Source organism: Peromyscus leucopus, chromosome 19 (genome assembly GCF_004664715.2).
Source record: "Peromyscus leucopus breed LL Stock chromosome 19, UCI_PerLeu_2.1, whole genome shotgun sequence".
Lineage (NCBI taxonomy): Eukaryota > Metazoa > Chordata > Mammalia > Rodentia > Cricetidae > Peromyscus > Peromyscus leucopus.
The window spans coordinates 49,150,777-49,170,367 of NC_051079.1; the positions used below are offsets into that span (position 1 = coordinate 49,150,777).

The 19,591-nt window shown below is 48.9% G+C and overlaps 1 protein-coding gene across 5 annotated transcripts in view; it reads right to left on the reverse strand.

Moving 5' to 3' along the window:
- Positions 1 to 2,140: 2,140 nt before the first annotated feature.
- Ablim3 (actin binding LIM protein family member 3) overlaps positions 2,141 to 19,591 on the reverse strand; it is a 116,188-nt gene continuing 98,737 nt past the window's right edge. For 2 of the 5 annotated variants that reach the window (XM_028890123.2, XM_028890125.2), the window contains 10 exons: positions 18,379 to 18,426; positions 15,593 to 15,727; positions 14,968 to 15,032; positions 13,003 to 13,150; positions 10,576 to 10,605; positions 10,028 to 10,086; positions 9,105 to 9,165; positions 8,294 to 8,301; positions 7,719 to 7,798; positions 2,141 to 4,139 (listed from right to left, as the gene is read on the reverse strand). In XM_028890123.2, the coding sequence (XP_028745956.1) occupies positions 7,721 to 7,798; positions 8,294 to 8,301; positions 9,105 to 9,165; positions 10,028 to 10,086; positions 10,576 to 10,605; positions 13,003 to 13,150; positions 14,968 to 15,032; positions 15,593 to 15,727; positions 18,379 to 18,426 (632 nt within the window). In that variant the 3' untranslated portion in view covers positions 2,141 to 4,139; positions 7,719 to 7,720. Of the gene's footprint in view, positions 4,140 to 7,277; positions 7,287 to 7,718; positions 7,799 to 8,293; positions 8,302 to 9,104; positions 9,166 to 10,027; positions 10,087 to 10,575; positions 10,606 to 13,002; positions 13,151 to 14,967; positions 15,033 to 15,592; positions 15,728 to 18,378; positions 18,427 to 19,591 lie in introns of all 5 variants that reach the window. The other 3 variants (XM_037197166.1, XM_028890126.2, XM_028890128.2) reach the window with 2 other exon arrangements.

Genomic DNA, 19,591 nt, shown 5'->3' on the forward strand with positions numbered 1-19,591 from the left:
CCCGCATCTTATCTTCGGAGATGTCAAAATGTGAGCAAAGTGGGCAGCTTAAAATAGATGAGGCGCAGTAAGCCTATGTTTCTTTCTTTAAAAAAATTTATTATATACACAATGTTCTGCCTGCATGTATGCCTGCACGCCAGAAGAGGGCACCAGATCTCATTACAGATGGTTGTGAGCTACCATGTGGTTGCTGAGAATTGAACTTAGGACCTCTGGAAGAGCAGCTAGTGCTCTTAACCTCTGAGCCATCTCTCCAGGCCCCTAGGCCTATGTTTCTTAAGCAGAGTTAATGCAAAACTAGTTTATGAAACACTTGGTTAAATGAAATTACTGCAGGCTGTCTCAGGGCGTTTGGCAGTGTACATTGAATCTCTTAATGGCACAGTGTGGCAAAAACTCCAACACTCACTTGTAGGTCATTGCTATTACCTTTTCATCTTCATATTCAGTAGGGCCTTCCCCAAACTGTGGTGGCTAAAAATGTCAAACCAAAGTGTCCTGGCCTCCCCTGTGGTAAACACATGGATGTACTCCTGAGTTCCAACAGGCAAGTCCTGAGCAGAAGCAGACTCAGGGGCTCTGGGAAAGTTTTCCTTGTTCAGCTAGACGTGTGGAGGGAAATTTCTTTCCCGTCTTTTAAAGATGGTTATGTGAGGAGATGCCTGGAATCACATCAGCCTCCTGTAAATATGGGGGGGGGCACACTGGCAGAGGATAAAAGCCAGCATATGAAAAGGACAATAGAGTTGAAGGGGCACAAAGAACCTGACCCTAGATGGCATCGCTGAGCTGTTGTGTTCAGAAACCTTGCACGATAGGCTTCTGGTTGCTCTTACTATTCTATCCACCTTTAATAAGGCAGTTTGGACTTGCAGGCAAAGGGACTTATCTGCTGAGAATGGGACTCTGGTCTTTCCAGCTAGACAGGCAGAAAGGACTCCTGGCCTTGCTGGTGGTAATTAAGCATCTTCTTCAAAGTTGTTGCATTTGTGGAACGGGAGTGTTAACAACGGCTACCTGTCGGGTTGCTAAGCGGCCTAAATGAGATGAAGTGCGTAAGTCCTTGGCATAGAACTTGGTACACTGATGGTGTTTTTTTTATTTTTTATTTTTTTTTTATATCCATTGATGGTGTTTAACACTACTTTTTTTTTTTTTTTTTTGGTTTTTCGAGACAGGGTTTCTCTGTGTAGCTTTACGCCTTTCCTGGAACTTGCTTTGTAGACCAAGATGGCCTTAAACTCACAGAGATCTGCCTGCCTCTGCCTCCCAAGTGCTGGGATTAAAGGTGTGTGCCACCTCCACCTGGCTTTTTTATTTATTTATTTTTAACTTCTTCTGTGCCAGGGATTGAACCCAGAGCCTTCAGCACAAGAGGCAAGGGTTCTACCACGGAACTACAGTCCTAGCCCTTTAACACTACCTTTGATTACAGAGTCTTATTTTGATTACATTAGTCTTCTTACAGAGTTACATTTTGATTACATAGTCTTATCTGCTCTCTGCTCTCTCCAGGTACCCTGCATCCTGCAGAGAATAAGCCAGATAGTGCTGACCTTGTATGTTTGTGTGTATGTGCCCACGGTTCATGTGAAAGGCCAGAAGACAGCCTCGGGTGTTGTTCTTCAGATGCTGTCCACCTTGTTTTATGAGGCAGGGTCTCTCATGAGGACTTAGGGCTTGCCAGTTAGACTGGCCTGGCAAGCACAGGAGCTGCAGGTGTCCATCTGTCCCCACCTTCCCAGGACTGAGGCTGCAAAAGGGCACCACTACTTCTGAATTTAGTTCTGTAAGGTCTTTGGATTGAACCAAGGCAGTGGTTCTCAACCTGGGGGTCTCAGCGGGGCGTGTGTATCAGCTATTTACATGACAATTCATAACAGTAGCAAAATGACAGTTGTGAAGTAGTAATGAAGTAATTTTATGGTTGGGGGGTCACCACAGCATGAGGAACTGTATTAAAGGGCCGCAGCATTAGGAAGGTGGAGAACCAGTGAATGAAGGTTTTTTTTTTTTTTTTTTTTTTTTTTTGCCTTAAACAGCCTTAGTGACTGAGCCGCACCCCAGTCCTGACCTTTAGCTGCTTTTGTGCATGGTATTTGCTACTTCCCCTCACACAAGAAACAAGCAGACATGGTTTTGGGTTGAAATGATGTGCTTTTATGGGAAACAAAAATATCCAACAACAACAATAACAAAAGTCCTTCCATCTCCCAAGTCGTTAACCGGTGACAAGGAGGCAGTTTCAGTGATGGCATCTGGCTGGGGACGTTTCTAATGGGTCAGTAATGGGTCAGGAAAGTTGAAAGACATTGGCCAAAAAGAGAAGTTGCAGGGAGGTGACATTTTAAATGAGAGTATGTTAGGCTTCCTTTCTAGGTCCTCCACCCTGTCACCCTTCCAAGTCACAGATTCCTCAGATCCTTCTTGATTTTGCTTGCATGTGATCTCTTCCAGAAGCTACCTCGGTCTGCACCGGCTGCATACACCTTCAGCAACGTCACACATCCTTTCTCAGGCCTCCGTCCATCACTTTCTGCCTTGCATCCGTTATATCTGGTACGCGTCTTACCAGGTCTCCTATGACTAGGCGTGCCCCTGAAACTAGGGCCCTCTTTGAGTCATCCCAGTGCTCCTCCCCCTCCCCCACTCAGTGCTCAGCATTCGACAGGTGCTCAGGAAGGGTTTGCCAAAGCCAGTTCTACACTCGCCATCCCACATCACCACGCCTTTTGAGCAAACTTCTCCATCTTGCCTCCGTGACTCCCCGCCCCCCCCACACACAAATAGTGTGACGTAGGCATCTCCAAGAGGGAAGAGCGGCCACCAGTCAACAGCTCAGCACTGTAGTGGAGGTGAGAGAAAGTTCTGTCTTCACCCGCTGCAGAAAGCAGGAGAGGAGTCCAGTCCCTGAGGCCGACCAGGGTAAAGCATGGGCAGTGTCGGTCAATGCCTCACTCTGGAATCCCCTCAACACCTTATGCTTCTGAAAGCGTCCCCTGTGAGATGCAATCAATGCGGTAGCAGCCCCGGGGGTGGGATGAGTGGGGGTCGGTCCAACATGGATGCATCGCCATCTGGGGACCAGTAGCGTAGGCCAAGATTATTCTTTAGGGTGTGGTCTAGTCTCCCTGCACAGGGTGGTGAGTGTGTCTGTCTTGGATGCTCGCTGGAGCTATGGTGGGAACGTTAGCCCTGTGGTGTGTAGATCATCAGGCACATAGATTGTAATAAGGCTGAAGAGTACAGGCTGCAGCAATGGCCTCTCCTAGAAACGGGGAAGGGCGGGGTATGTGTGCTGGGAAGGCTGCGGGCAGGGAGAGGAGCCAGTGGGGGTGGTGGAGGGAAGGGAAATGCCTTTTTCCTTTTCCTATCATGAATTCTAGATTTGCATGAGGGAGTGGTCAGGACCCAGGGCAGAAGGGGAGGGGTGCTGTGCTGAGGAGAGGCCGGGGCCCATCCACTCTGTACTAATGTAAGGAATGGATTTGAGGCCCACAGATCAAACTGCGTCACTCCACAGAGCACTTAGCTCCTATTGGGAGGTATGGAGAAAATTCTTCGCGAGGCCTCAAAGGCGCTCACTGATTTGGGTGGATCACCGTGGACCTTCCACCGGAGGGCCCATCTGTGACCACAGTATGTGAACACTGCGTGGCCAGCGTCAGCCCTGGGTGGGGACTGGGGGAAGGTCCTGAAGCAGGGAGCAGAGACTCTTCCAGGCACCTTTTTAAAGGAGAGTTAGTTGGACCTTGGGGACTCGAGGTGGGACAGATGTTCCAGTATAAAAAGGATCCCCAGTAAAAGGATGGAGTCCCTTCAAATCCCTTCCCAGATCCCACAGTACTTAGAAAAGAGAAGTAAAGGAGCATAAAAATACCTCGATGATGTGGGTTTGCCTGACAGCACAGGAAAGCAGGCAGTATGTTGTGTCCCATTATACAAGAGGGTTATAACGCGCGTCAGGATAGAGATTTACATACATCTTTATATAAATGCATCTATATGTATAGAGCCTCCGCCTAGAACAGCCGGGCTTGCTTCTTCAGTTCATTCCTCTTCCAGAGGGCGAGTCTCTCGAACTCTGAGATGGTCATGCCAAAGACTTGGTAGAACTCCTCCTGGGACAGGTGGCGCTGGATGATGTGGAGGGAACACAGACAGCGTGAGGAGGTGAGCTGTAGTGGGTGCAGCAGCCACTGCACTTCCCTCTGGGTTCCCTGCGCCTGGCCCAGGGTCAGGCCAAGGAAGCTGTGTGGCATGTGTTGAGTGGATGGAGGTGCAGGTGGAGCTTCTCCTGGGGGGCCTCTGGAGGTACTCTGGCCGGAGAGGCTTCCCTTACCTCCAGCTCAGGTGGCTGTTGACTTCCTCCCAGCACTATTTGTAAACTCTGGTTGACCTCACCTTTCATGCTCCATGTATCTGTGTCCATAAGTACGCGTGATTAACGCTACCCAACTCCCCTTTGAGAGAAAAAGAGGTACACCCAAGGATTCAGGGTGTATTGTCACTTACTAATATTTTTACAGATGACCTAGCAGGCTTCTCATCAGAAGAATGAAAAAAATCACTGCTTATATTTCTCTACCCTCTGGAATGCCCTTTCCTTTGCTTGTACGGAAATGAGTTTGTCATGTGATCAAACACTGTTCTGCATTTCATGGCAGGTCCCCAATCTCCTTTATTTTCCCTTCTTCTCTAGTCTCAGCAATCTTGAAGGTTCATGTCAAAAGACTTTAGACTGAGAAGTATACGACATTTAAAATATAGCAAAATATTAGGAGCTGATAGATTTAGGTGAAGGATAGGTGGGTGTTCATTTTACTATTCATACAGCTTTACCGGAAGCCTGAGAATTTTCAAAATGAAATTTAAAATCAAGTTAGAAAAAGAGAAGCATGGAGCTCTACAGTTTCAGAATGGCTGTTCTAACTTTATAGACATTCACTGAGATGTATATACTTGGTCTGATCAATTTCTGTGTTTTTTTTTTAAATTTTCTTTATTTTTTTGTTTTTGTTTTTTTCTTTAGAGTAAAGTTTATTTAAAAAGAAAATATATGGCCTATCTTTTGGCTGCAAGCTTTGTGGGTTCTCCGAGCATTTAGTATCTTTAGTTGGGTATTGAAGGACACCCAGTGAGAATTATGAATACAGCCATATATGAATTAGCAAGTTTGTTGGCTTACTGCCACTGTAAGCTAATATTTTAGCACAGTTTTTTTTTTCCCTGAGACAGGGTTTCTCTGTGTAGCTTTGTGCCTTTCCTGGAACTCACTTTGTAGACCAGGCTGGCCTTGAACTCACAGAGATCCGCCTGCCTCTGCCTCCCGAGTGCTGGGATTAAAGGCGTGCGCCACCACTGCCTGGCTTTTAGCACAGCTTTTAGAGTTAGGTAGACATAGATGTATATCCTTGGGCAAATGGGCAATCCTCCTAAGCCTCAGTTTCACCTTTTAGAAAAAGGGCCGGTTCTAGTATCTACCTCATTGGTATGGAAAGAGTGAACCAGAGCACAGAGTGCATGCAGACGTGAGTTTCTGAGAATCGGTCCAACAGATAACCCCATCCTCATCTGTGTTCTGTGGTCCCAGCCACACTCACCTCTTGAGATCTTCTACCATGAGGTGCACTCCTGTATGGAAGCCTCAGTACTGGCGGTTCCCTCTGCCCAGAAAGTGCCCACGAACGCATGGATAACGTGTTCAGATGCCATACAGTAGGGAGGTCCTGCTCTCATCGGTCTATTTGTAACCACAGCTTCCTTCTCCTAACTCCAAGTCCCATGGCCAGACCTCCTGTGGCTCTTAACCCTTCTCCTCATCACCTGCTAGCACACTGTAACATTGGTTTCTCATTCGTGTCCTTTGGCGTCTGTTTTCTCACATAAGAATGCAAGCTCTGAGAGACCAGGGTCTCTGTTTTGTTCACAGACACATGTAAATACATAGAACAGCATTTAGCCCCTATAGTGGACGTTTACATTAAAAACTTAATTTGCTATTCTTTTGTGTGCATGCACATGATGTGTGTCTGGGTGTGCACATGTCATAAAGTATGTGTAGAGGGCGGGACAACATTGCAAACCTCATTCTCTCCTTTCACCTTTACGTGGTTTCTAGGGATCGAACTCAGGTCTCCTGGCTTGCAGGGCCAGCACTTCTACCTGCTAAGCTCTCTTGCCAGCCCTTTAATAGAGTTGTGATAAGTATTTGTTGGATAAATAAATGTCTGTACTCTGAGCTGCTTGAGCACACATCAGGGTCTAGGGCTGGTGCGGAGGCTATTTCAGACCTTCCTGGGAGATTCAAAACCCACTCTGGATTGATGGACCTGAGCTCCTTCCCCAGGGTGCGATTTATCTGGTCTGGGGTGAGAACCATGCGTGATGAAAGCTCACCGGTGGTTCTGATGCTTGGGAAACTTGAGCTCCTGGGGCCTGCGTCTTGGGGGAGGGAGATGCTTAAAGTGGGCTCTCTTGAGATGGCTGGGAGCTGTCCCTTTCAGCACCCGCAGACCCCCTAAAGCCCCTTGCTAGGAAGCCTGCATTCAAGGCCACAGATGTGTTCTGACATCTCTCCTAACCAGGTCCTGTGGTGCAGGACAGACAGTCTTTCCCATAGGAGGCTCAGGGTCGGGCAGAGGAATTGATATACACGAGAGTGAGAGCGTTGAACTGCACTTGATGAAGGTCAGGGGAAGCTGGAGGACCAGGCGTGGGATCCATCCTAGGGGAGGCCTTGGGAAGGATTTGGGTGCTGTGATCTCTAGAGCAAGGCCCTAAGACGTGAGACAGCCACAGGATGGGCAGGGCATTTAGGAAAGGACATGGAAAGGCAGGAAGGACACATCATGGGGACTGGGTAATTCAAGTTCCAGGCCAGAGGTAGCCTGAGATGGGCACTCTATGCTAAGTGATCTGTACTACCCAGTGCCATGCCCAGGGCCCCTCTGGACTTCTATTTATACTGTTTCCACTGCTCATGACGCTTCCCTCCCTCTCCATCCAAACCTTACCTACCTCTTCCTGCAAGCCGATGTCAACCAAGCAGGACTTAGTGACATTCTTTGAACAGCAGTATCCTAATGTCTAGCTAGCACTTAACCCTTGACTCATTGCCAAGCTCTGCTCAGGGCTTGATGCATATCCTCATTTACTTCTCTCGGAGGCTTGGGGGAAGCATTAGCCTCACATACTCAAACAGCTTCAGCTGGGTTGGCACCTGGTGACGGCAGAAGCTGAATGCAGATGTGTAACTTGGGACTTCTTCACACTTCTGTTCTCTAAGCAGTGCAGCTTGTCCCGTTCCTCATACCCACCACAAGCCCTGGCTTTAGTACAGCCCTGAGTATGCAGTGACCAAAGCTAGTTGTTGTTCTGCAGACAAGAACATCAGCCCCTGGTGAGGGACAGGGGCAGCTGTGCACCACAGGACGGACTAAGTTGAAGAGGGGGCAGCCCAAAATGGCACAGCAGTTGCTCAAGTCTCTGCTCCCGCACCAAGCTTCAGATCTTCCTTAGGGCGGTCCATTGCCAGCAGGCATGTTCAACCTGTGCCCCGAAATGGCTCTGATTGCAGCCTAACACAAAACTGTAAACTTACTTAAAACGCTAGGAGAATTTTCTTAATTTTTTTAAGAAATTCTTGCGTGTGAACTTTATAGATGACAAGGTCACACTGCAATGTCAGCCAGTTTGGACATGCTTGTACATACCTCTAAGCGAGTCGGTCCACATCCTTTGGCAGTCGGTTTCTTCCTCTTGTTGTTACCAGTAGCAGCTCATACGGGTAGATCTAAGGAGAAAGGGGGGAGGGCATGTCTAGCTTGGGTGAGGGGGTGGGGTGAGTTTGTCTTTGCCAGCTGCAGTTTGAGCCTGGGCTCCTTCTTCTACCCACTAGGGCTGGACATTTAGTCAGGAGGAAGGGCTGGGTCTGTCCTCCTTGGGTTGGCATGGTCCCCAGAGTGTCCTAACATTGCTAAAGATAAGCTTGGGGGTGGCACTCGACATTCATGTGGGCCCAAGGCCTTCTGGATGTGTCTAGTAGTTGGTGACTGTTCAGCTACCCGGTTGGCCCCTGTGGTGTCCTAGAGTCTTTAGGGACAGGAAAAGGGTTAGAGAAGACTTGGGGAGAATCAAGGACAATGGGCCAAGGTGAGGCAATGGAAGTCCTGAAAGGTGGTTCATCTATGCTTCTTCCCCGCATAGATGGTGGCTGCCATCCTCTTGATGCCTCCCAAGGTAGTGGTTCCCAGAATCCTGGAGACCCCAGGGTCTATGTGTTCTTTACCTTGTATTCTGCAAAGAGAAAAGAGACATGTCCCAACCAGAACCCACCTCTGGGCTGTATCATCACGACACTGGCTTCTGTCTCAGTGGCCTATGGATCTGGTCTCCTTGCAGTGACTGCTCTAAGCTATGAGAACTCTCTTCCTGAGTTCACCATGGAGGAGCATCCAGGCTGGTGTGAGCATGGTAGGTGGCTGGAGGTGGGGGTTGGCTGTTCTTGAGATGGCTTTATGAGGAAAGTAGCCTTTGAACTATGAGCAATAGGAGGAAGAGGAATCTGAGACAACGGAACCCCGGGGATGGGGTGGACATGGTGGGGAGACATGATCTCCATCATCGAGGAGATGGAGATCATGGAGGCTGTGTTATGGTCACATAAGCCAGGGCCCACTCCAAGCAGCCAGTGGAGCCTGGCATGAGAGCTTTCCTGGCAGAGAGCATGAATCTCATGGAGAATTTTCTGGGAACAATGTGCAGTTGGCTCCGATTGCTTCCCTCTACCATGTCTGACTGGAAGTGTTAGCCCAGCACTACAGGGAAATCAGCACTTTCAGATGCTCTGAGAGCCTGGTTGGGACAGATGGCCTGGAACGCACCCAAGGTCGGGGACTAGAGAGGATGAAGGAAGAGTAGGAAAAGAAGAGAGTGGAAGCATGAGGGAGAGGGAACTCGGGGTTTAGACAGAGCCCACCCTGGGGACAGAACCGGTAGCAGTGGGTTGCAGGTCAAGCAACAGTGATGAGCACTCCATCCGGAGTCTCTGGGAAGTCTCGGGAGGGCCTGGCCCCTGCAGGTCCACGGGGAGTGCTCACCTCGCATGCCCCAGTTGACCGCGTTCATGCTGTCATAGTGGAAGAGGTCTGCGCTGGGTGTCTGTAAAGAACATAGAGCTGGGCTAGCCTGAGAAGCTCACTGCTCCTTCCCAGAAGCACTTGCCTACCTCCAGAATGTGGACCAGGCCCGAGGCAGGGGGCTCTTTCAGTAGTCTCGGTCTCATCTTAGGGAAATGTAGCTCACTGTGCTCTTCCTGCATTTTAGTCCCAGCATGCAGTGGGCAACCAGTACAGATCCACTTATTCAGTGGAATAGCCCTTTGTTTAAATTTATTCCTGCCGCCTCGTCTTTCTACCCCCTTGGCTGTTTTTCATCTTAGCACTTCTGGCCATCTGGCTGTTACATTTTCTTACTTAGTGTTCATCTTCTGTGAGCCTCATGGGGAAAGTGACTACCTTCACTGTAGGGTCCCCAGATCCTGGAACAGCGACTCTTAGGTGTCTAAAACTCAATATCGGTCTCAGGGTCCTGCCCCCACCACTTGGTCAGTTCAACTGAGCAAGCCACGGAACGAGCTCACTGTTTACATGGATGTTTCATAAGCAGCCCAAGAGCCTAGAAAGCTTGAATCCTGGCTCCACCTCTCACGGGGTGAGAGAACTTAAGTATGTACCTCCCTTCTTTTTGCCTTTATTGCTCCATCCACAAGATGAGTTTCACATTAGTGACTACCTGGCCCGGGTGTGAAGCTAGTTGGTGCTGGTAAAGCCAGTGTGTGGTACAGAGTTCTTCACCAGCCTCTCCATGGGGCCTCTTTGACTACTGGGTGGCCAAAGGGGAGGGGGGAAGTTACCGCCACTTTCAGCAACCCCACCTCCAACCCCAAGGCCCCTCCCCCAGGTCGTTACTAGGGTTAGCATGTTAGCACCTGGGGCAGAGGCTCCCAGCACAGCCCCCTTACCCGGTGCAGCCCATTTCTCCTGTAAGCAGGCAGTGAGGCAGATTTGGAGATGAGGGGATCTGAAAAGGAGCCAGAAGAAATGTCAGGATCCCTGAGCCAAGGCCACTCTCCCTGGGGACATCTGACTAATATTACCCTTAACCTAGTGTGCTGGGGTCTAGGGGATACCAAGTTCTCTGGGAGTTTTCCAGACGGTCTTGGGGAACCCCTCTCCAGCAGAATTCTAGGCCAACAGAAGCACCTGTTTATACACTCTGGCCTTGACTTGTGCACATCTATCTTCTTAGGATAGAGGCCTGTGTTTTAGCCACGGGCCTTGGAATTGGAGATAAGCTCAGAACCAGAAAGACAGGCTCCCAGGTGGGTACAAGCGACGTGCCCTTTCCTTCTCTTTGGGGGAACCGCAAGTAGAGACCCAGAGTCTGACAATGACGATGGGTGGACTAATTTGTGCTAGGACGCTGTCCATAGAGCTGTGGGGAGCTGTATTGCCACAGCTCTGTCCTTAACAAGACACAGGGGCGTATGGTGGGGCAGGCAGAACATACCGCTGTCAGCCAGGTAGTGCGAACGAGGGGCTGTGAGAAAGAAAAGTCCATGTCAGTGCTCATGGGTATAGACTGGCATATGGAGATATTCATTGCTTACAAAGAAACCCGGCTTCATATTCAAAGGCTCTGGCTGGTGGCGGGGGGGGGGGGGCTCAATCAGCACTCATTTCTAAATAGTCAGTTTGCTATTGTCGAATCTAAATACCATCCTTCTGATCCCCAACCCCCAACTGCCGCCCCAATTCTTAGTACCTGGCAGGGAACACATGCTCTTTGAGATATCTGTTGCATAGATGTAGCTGGACTACGTAGTACGTATGTGTGCATGCATGTAAATATGTATGACTTTTTATATGTGTTTTTGTGTATTGTGCTGGTGATGGGGGCCAGGGCCTCATGCACGCTAGGCACATTCTTTTCCACTCAGTTACACCCCTAGTCAACACGTGAATTTGAAGCAGTCTTGGTGCCTTGCAGAGCCAGAGATGGAAAACAGTGCCCCAAGTGGTTAGACAGAAAAGTCTCATCAGTTCATATAGGTTCTCTCCCCTTCATAGATTCTAGCTAGCGTCAGACAATTTACGCCGTCACCCTTCAGTTTCTTGTTTGCAAGATGGAGTGACAGTGTGTCCTTTGTAGGAATACTGTGAAGAATACATATGTGCTGGCTAGTTTTATATCAACTTGACACAAGCTAGAGTCATCTGTTTTTTTTTGTTTTTTGTTTTTTTGTTTTTCGAGACAGGGTTTCTCTGTGCAGCTTGCGCCTTCCTGGACTCACTGTACCCAGCTGCCTCAAACTCACAGAGATTCGCCTGGCTCTGCCTTCCGAGTGCTGGGATTAAAGGCGTGCGCCACCACCGCCCGGCTAGCTAGAGTCATCTGAAAGGAAGAGAGCCTCAGTGGAAAAAATGCCTCCATAAGAATGTCTGTAGGCGAGCTTGGAGGATGTTTTCTTATTAGTGATTGATGAGGAAGGGTCCAGCTCATTGTGGGTAATGCACCCCTGGGCTGGTGGTCCTGGGTCTATAAGAAAGCAGGGTGAGAAAGCCATGAGGAGCAAGCCAGTAAGCAGCACCCTTCCATGACCTCTGCATCGACTTCTGCCTTCAGGTTTCTTCCTTGCGTGAGTTCCTGTCCTGACTTCCTTCAGTGATGGACTATGATGTGGAATCCTAATAAACCCTTTCCTCCCCAACTTGCTTGTGGTCATGGGGTTTCATCACAGCAATGGTAACCCTAAGACAACATGACACGAGATGGTAAGATACTGAACACAGTGGCAGGAGAGATGCTCAGTGGTTAAGAGCATGTACTGCTATTGTAGAGGACCCAAGTTCAGTTCCCAGCACCCACATCAGGGGCCTCACAAGTAACTGCAATGCCTCTGGTCTCCATGAGCACCTGCACTCAAGTGCACATGCGTGTGTACACACACACACACACACACTAAATCTTAAGATATTTAGCACAGTCCTTAACCCATACATAACTTTCCATATAACTGGCTTTATCACCATCCCATGCCATCTTTGGTCTCACCAAAATCAAGCTCATGGCCTTAGGTTCCCTCCAACTCATGTCTGACCCTGGCTTAGTCACTTACTGGTTTTCTGGGCAAGTGGCTTAATGTTACTGGTAGCATGTGTGAAGTGAGTGTTCCCTACACTGTGTGGATTGTAAGGACCAGTAGCGACATTTGCAAAGATCCGGAGCGCAGGCCTGTAACGAACAATGCCTTCTGTTGCCCAGCAAACAGCGTCTTGAGGTAGGGCTTCCTAGCAGGCCTGAACTCCACAGAGGTGAGAAAGGAAGGAGACAGATGGAGCGGGTGCTCCTCTCCAGGAACAGGAAGGAGCTCTGTGAGAAAGTCTCAAGTTGAGGCACTTGACAAAGCCTTTGCTGCTTTACTTCTAAGTGATTGGGAGGCTCAGCTCCCCAGAAAAGAGACCCTGAATGTGTAAGCCATTCAGATGTCATATTATATACACAGTGAACTTAATTAGAGACCATGGCTTTAGATAGCCCCAAGAGGTGTGGTGTGATCACTCAGTAGAGCATGGTTTCGTTTGGTGCCCTGTCTAGCCCTCTGCCCAGTCTGTGTTCCACACCCAGGAGAGGCCTAGGAGGATGATAAAGGAGTCAGGAAGGTGAGAGAGCCTGGGGCTACCTTCCTGGCCAGCCAGCCTCTCCTGATCCCTTCATTAGCTCAAAAGATGGTATCTGGGGGCTGGCTATGTTCCAACACAATTCTAGGGAGAGGGAGATCCATTCCTATGAATTCAGTGATCTTGGGTTGCTGTGCCTCAGTTTCCTATCTAAGATGTGAGGCTCCTCCTGCTGGGAGGAAGAAGAAGAGGTGCCTCACAGGGGGCCTGACCCAAAGCAGGCTGCTAAGAGCCGCCAGGACAGAGCAGTGCTTACAGCCATTGAGGGACATCTCATAGCCAGTGGTGTGCAGGGCCTCTCGGCTGCTGGTGGAGCTCCGTGGAGGGGTCCAAGGGTCCGCATAGGAGCTAGACCGTGCCTTCATCTCTTCCTTCAGAATCAGCCGGCCAATCCCACTCTGGAGCTGGGGGTGGGGAGGAGCATGAAGTTAGGTGGAGGGCGGGCAACGGGGCAAGATCAGGAACGACTGAGCCCCTGGGCCTGATGGGAGCCTCTGCGGACACTGCCAGGACTCTCCCTCCTTGTGGTTGTCAGATTTTCCTCTGTGAGTTCATCTCTGTCCTCTGAGCCATCCCGAGGTCTGGGTGAGGCTCTGGAGGTGGGTGCCCCAAGCAGGTCTAAACTAGTGACCACACTGCCCACAGTCACTGGTTCAATGATGTGCAGCCACCTCCCCATTTTACTTGAAATGAAAACTGTAATCTACAAATGAACTGTTCTGAAGCCTAGTCATCGCTCAGCAGCCACAGGGCGTGTGTTTTAGGAACTCTCCCTGACTCCAGGGCTATGAAAATCCTCATACATAGAAAGTGGTGTGGCTTTGCATACAGCCTATGCTTTCTTCCTATGTTGTGTCACCTCTCAAGTACTTACTAGCACAGTGGAAGCACCATGTGGAAGTTCTTACGCTGTATTGTTTAAGGAGTAATCATATATAAAAAAAAAAACAGCACAGATACAATTTTTTAAAACACATTGTTTTCTAACTGTAGTTGTTTTAACCCATTGTAAACAATGTCGTGATATTTAGCAAATTTACAATGCTGTGTAAAACCCACCTCCATATGGTTCAAACAGACTTACGTGGGCTTTTATGCCTTACTTCTTTTATCATTTCAAGGCTAACTCGTATGGAGGTGTTTATCAGTTTTGCATCTCTTTTTGTGTATGTGTACACATGTTTGTGTACGTGTGCACACGGGGGCCTGTGTGTGTGTGTGTGTAGAGGTCAGAAATCAACACTGAGTTTCTTCCTCAGTCAGTCTCTACTTTATTTACTTGTATTTCTTTCTTGGTTTTTGGTTTTTTGAGACAGTGTTTCTCTGTGTAACAGCTCCCCTAGCTGTCCTGGAACTCACTTTGTAGACCAGGCTGGCCTGGAACTCACAGAGATCCGCCTCCCGAGTGCTGGGATTAAAGGCGTGTGCCACCACGCCCGGCCTTACTTTTCTTTCTTGAGACAGGGTCTGTCTCTGAAATTTGCTGATTCGGCTGGACTGGAAGGCTAGAGCACTCCGGAGCCCTGTCTGTTTCTGTTGCCTCTCTTACCATCTCTGGGTTACAGATGTGCACTTCTAGGCACGACTTTCACATAGGTGCTGGATCTGAACTCAGGTCCTCTTGCTTGCATGGTAAACATTGCCAGCTGAGCCTTCTCTCCAGTCCCCCCCTTTCCTTTTAATGTCTAACTCATACCGGATAGTACGGACATGCCACATCGTGTTCCTCCATCTGTGAACGGATGGACATCCGGGTGGTCTCACCTTTGGCTACTGTGCTAAGCATTGCTATGGAGGCATTAGTTGCCTGGATGTTTGTCTTCATATCTGTATGTCTAGAAATGGAATTGCTGCGTGGGTCCTAGGGTAATTTTGTATTTCACGTTTTGAGGAGCTTGTTCATCTGTTTTCTTACAGTGCCTGGGCCACTTTGTAGTCTCACTAGCAAGGAAGGATGCTGGTATCTGCTTCCTAAACACATTAAAAAAACCAGTTTGTCTATAAAGCCAATGCAGAGGCAAACACCACAAACCAAGGGAGACTTTTTAAGAGTACTTTCATTTCGAGCAGTTGGAATGTGGTCATAACCAATCTTACTATCTGATTTTTCAGGTAGGTACAATGATGCATTTCTTCTGAGATGAGTTTGAATTTGGTTTCTGTCACTTACAAATGAAAAAAAAAAGTCTAAGTATTTTGTTCAATGATGTAGCCTGCTCACCTTGTGCATGCTGCGGTCAAAATCCTCTTCCTCTCCTCCAGATGAGAACCTTCTAGCTCGGGGCACTGTCAAAGGACAGGCAAGATTAGTGCGTACTTTCTGCTCAGCCCCTCGGCTCCTCCCTCCCTCCATTCTCCAGTTTCATGTGGGCATCCATCCTCACTACTGCTCTTGCCGCTGCTGATCCCCCTCTTATTCTGGTTACGGTTGATCTGTGTCATACTTTTTCTCTAAATGGAGGCTTCTTAGGTAATGAAGTCACCCCTGCATTTCGGTAAACTTTATTCAGAAAGGAGATTCGATTAGTAAAGCCAAATGTTGAATCAAAGTGGATATTGATGGGAACTCCTCTGGACAACAGAGAGGAACAGCTTGGGGTGTGATGGGGAGTCACGGCATCTAGTAGATTTATATCTTCCTTCTTTAAACACTAGGTCTCCTTCCCAGAGCAGGAACCTGGTGCTTTGCTGCCCAGTGTACCCTAGGGTCTGGGGCTGGCACTAACACCTGGTGCAGAAGGAGTAAGAATCACTTACATCCCCTCCCAGCAAAATGACTGTGGAAGAGTGGGTGACTGTCCCCGATACAGATGGTAGGGCTCTGGCCTTGTCTATGATAACACTACCTTTGGGGGACCCGTGGTAGGTCCAGTACTCGGACTCCGAGGCATAGTAGGGGTCTGGTGAGTAGGCTGGACTATACTTGGAGGCCTGGCTGATGTCTTCACTTGTTTTGCTCTTGGTTGCCGTGGACAAATCACCTGCAAAGGACCCAAGGACAGCACTTCAAGAAGGCAGAGTGTCGCAGCTCGGAGCCTACATTCTACGTCTCTGTCAAGCTCTACCCCAGGAGGCAAGGGAACCTAAGGTTAGAGGTCTCTGGTAAGACAGCATGGGACATGAAGACCAGAGCTGGAAAAGCCCTGGCTAGCCCCTCATTTTACATTTGAGGCCAGATAAGGGAAGGGCTTAATTAAGACTACCTAGCCAGTTTTTTTTTTTTTTTTTTTTTTTTTTTAAACCAGAATTGACTAGACTAGGGATTCTTTTAGCGCAGTCCATGGACTCTCATGGTACAGCTTAAAACCATATCCTTAGAGTGAAACTCAAAGTTTCTGGGTGAGCTTGGTCCTTTCCTTCCTGACATCTTTGAAGCCTGTTTTATCATGGCTTTGAACTACATTAAGGAAGGAATTGCTAGGCAGGGCCAAGAAACTTGTTGAGTTAGGTCAGCTGTCTTCATGTCCTGTTTGAGGAGGCTGCATGTCTTGAAGGAAGGGGCCCTGGACAGGGAATGAGGAAAGTAGTGGGTCCGTTTCCAGCTCTGCCACTTCATTTGAGCACAATCCTGGGTAAATCCTACCCGCCTCTGCCTCAGTTTCTTCTCTCTAAGTACCAGGATTGTGGGGTAGACCAGGTTCTGCCTGGCATCACGCTTCCCTCTGAGGTAATCCTGTAACAGAGGTGACCAAAATACTCACTCCAGACACAATGTTTATAGGGCAGTGCCTTGACCGTGGGATAGACTGGTGACAGGCTGGCAGGACAGAGAGCTGGGCTGGGGAACCCAACATGGCTCTCCAACTGCTTTTGAGGGAGAACTACAGGGAGGCTGCAGGGACAAGATCTATCTATGTTCCAAGGACCAGAGCAGAGGGTCCTGGCATCAACGGGCTTTCATTCAGCCCAGGACTGGGCATTCCTCTCTTGTTGCTGCATCTGCTCCTTTGAGTCCTTTGGTTGATGGCATTTTGACTTTTCGTTCTTTCTTTCTTTTTTTCTTTCTCTCTCTCTCTCTCTCTCTCTCTCTCTCTCTCTCTCTCTCTCTCTCTTTCTCTCTCTTAGTTTTTGAGACAGGGTTTCTCTGTGTAGTTTTGGTGCCTGCCCCAGATCTTGCTCTGTAGACCAGGCTGGCCTTGAACTCAAACTCACAGAGATCTGCTTGGCTCTGCCTCCCAAGTGCTGGGATTAAAGGTGTGCGCCACCACTGCCTGACTGTTTTGACATTTCTTAATGGTGCAGCCACCTTCATCCTGGACTCCTGAACCAGCTTTGGTGGTATCTTCTGGAACCCTCTCGGAAAACCTAAAGGGTTCTAAGAAACATGGGTCTCGGGGGGCCTTTTCTGCATGCCAAGGCTAACTAACTTTGGGAGGGTCAGCACTTCCATTTCTAGCCACAGGCTTACAACTCACTGTGGGGTCTCTGCCCCACCAGCTCTGAAAACTGAAGATGTCTGTTCCAAAGCAGGATCTCAGTCAGAACATGGTGGTGCCTATCTGCAATCCCATCAGTCGAGAGAACACCCAGGGGTTGGAGGCCAACCTGGGGTCACACAGTGAGTTTAAGGCAAGCCTCTTAGCAAGACTTTGTCTCACTCCCCACTGTAAAATAATATTCAGGGTCTTTGGTGCCCAGAGCCACTGTGGGCCCCGCCCCTTCCACCATCTCATTAGCTGGGTCCACTGTACAGGATCGCTCCTACCATCGCCAAGCTGGAATCCAAGCCTGTGCTTCTCTCTGTTACCTAACCAGACCAGTGAGCAAACGCCAGCAGCTGTGGTAGCAGCTGCTGTCTACCTCCTCAAAGGGCAAGATGTGCTCATTCACCTGAGGTTTAATGAGTGCTTTGTAGTGAGGAGCAGGAGGTCCCAGCATGGACGACGTTGGTACTGGGGTACAGGCAGAATCATGCGTTAAGTCTTCTAAGACTTCTAAGAGAAGACTCCTGAGCTGTGCATTCAGTGACTCTAATTTTAAGGAGTCTGGGTCATGAAGGAAGCCAATGAGTCTGCCCTTTTAAAATGAGTTTCCAAGGAACAGATGTTCCACAGACCCTTTTTTAAAAAACATCAAAGAAATGAATTAATGAGGGGCCAGGGAGGTAGCTGAGCGGTAGGGTGCTTGTCTAGCATGCACAAGGCCCCAGGTTTGATCTCCAGCATTAGGGAAACAAAATATGAAAAGAGGAAGTGATTTCCTGTTCCTTTCTCATCTATGAGCTTCCATCTACACTCAGCAAAGCTTAAAGCAGAGGCCTCGGATTCAGTATAGGACTCTATGCATCTCACACAATTCTAATGAACAATTGGAATTATCAGCATTTTGAGTTCAGCTCTCATAAGGGCTCAGGCATTTTTTCAGGATTGCTCTGATCACAGAATTTAGAGCAGTCAAGAGCAGGCAAGGTAGGTTTGGGAGGTGTCAAGAAAGGATTTAGGGGGCATGAATAATTTCTTGCTCTTTTGAAATGACATGGACACCCAAAGTCACCCCGATTGATTGGGGGGTAGCAAGAAGGACTATGCCATGGTCTTGCATCGTCTCATTCCTGGGAACCCGTGCAGAGCCATCTGCATTGGTCATACTCCCCCTCTGTGTTTGGCCAAGCTCTGTCTGCCTCTGACCATACCATGCCGTTTGTAGATCGGGGGTTTTCGGTAGATGTTACTTTCTCCAGCTGCCAGAGACCAGGAAGGAACAGTGGGGAGAAGAGAGAGAGAGGGGAGAGACAGGGGAGGAGACAGCACTTGGTCAGTTGATCTGAGAAGAGAGAGCCAGTCAGCAACTTTTTCCAAGGGGTCACTACCTTCCCCCAGGCCGGCTTCCTATTCCAAAGTTGAACTTTACTCTCACCCGATAGGTTCCAGGTAGAGCAGCGGAGAGGGCAGATGCATACAAATGGTACTGTGGAAAGGGAGGTGGGCTAAATGATGGGCATGCAAGAGGTGGGAGAATGCTAAGCAGGGCTTGGTGCAGGAAGTGAGCACTGCTTCCCCCCCTGGTGGCTCCACCTCACTCCATGCAGAAGTCCTCAGGAAGCTGCAGAGTTTTGGCCTTGTCTACCTTGCAGAACCAGACACACTGGGCCTCTCAAAAGCTATTGGGATAGTGTGGGTCAAACAGCAGGATCAGCTCTTGAGGGTGAGTGGGTGGGGGTTGAAAAGCTGGAAGATGGGATCTAGATCTGGCTCCACTGTAACTCAGTGTGCTTGTTAGGTTTTGTCAACTTGACACAAGGCAGTATCACCTGGGAAGAGGGAAGTCCGGTTGAGACATTATCTCCATCGGACTCGCCTGCAGGCAAGTCTGTAGGGGGCCTTTAATTAATTAATGATTGATGTTGGGGGACCCAGACCATTGTAGGCAGTGCCAGCCCTGGGCAAATGCTATTGTGTAGTATAAAAAAGTAAGCTGGATGAGCTTTTAGAGCAGGCTAGTGAGCGGCAGTCCTCCATGGGCTCTGCTTCCGTTCCTGCCTCTAGGTTTCTGCCTTGAGTTCCTGCCTTGAGTTCCTCCATGATTGACCATAACCTGTAAATAAACCCTTTTCTCCTCTTAGTTGCTTTTGGTCATGGTCTTTATCACCGGAACAGAAAGCAAACTAAAACATTCATGGTGGGATTTCCCAGGAGGCCACACCTACGAGGCAGGCTGCTGGCTTCCTCTCACCTCCTCTAGGTACTCCGACTTTATTTCCGCTGTTTCGCCCAGGATTGTCACATCACTAACTTTAAAGGCACTTCCTCCAAAAAGTCTCCCCACCTCACCTAGCACAACCTCCCCTCCTCTGGTAACTCTTGCACAATGCTCTGGGTGTTTTTTTTTTCCTGTTTATATTATCT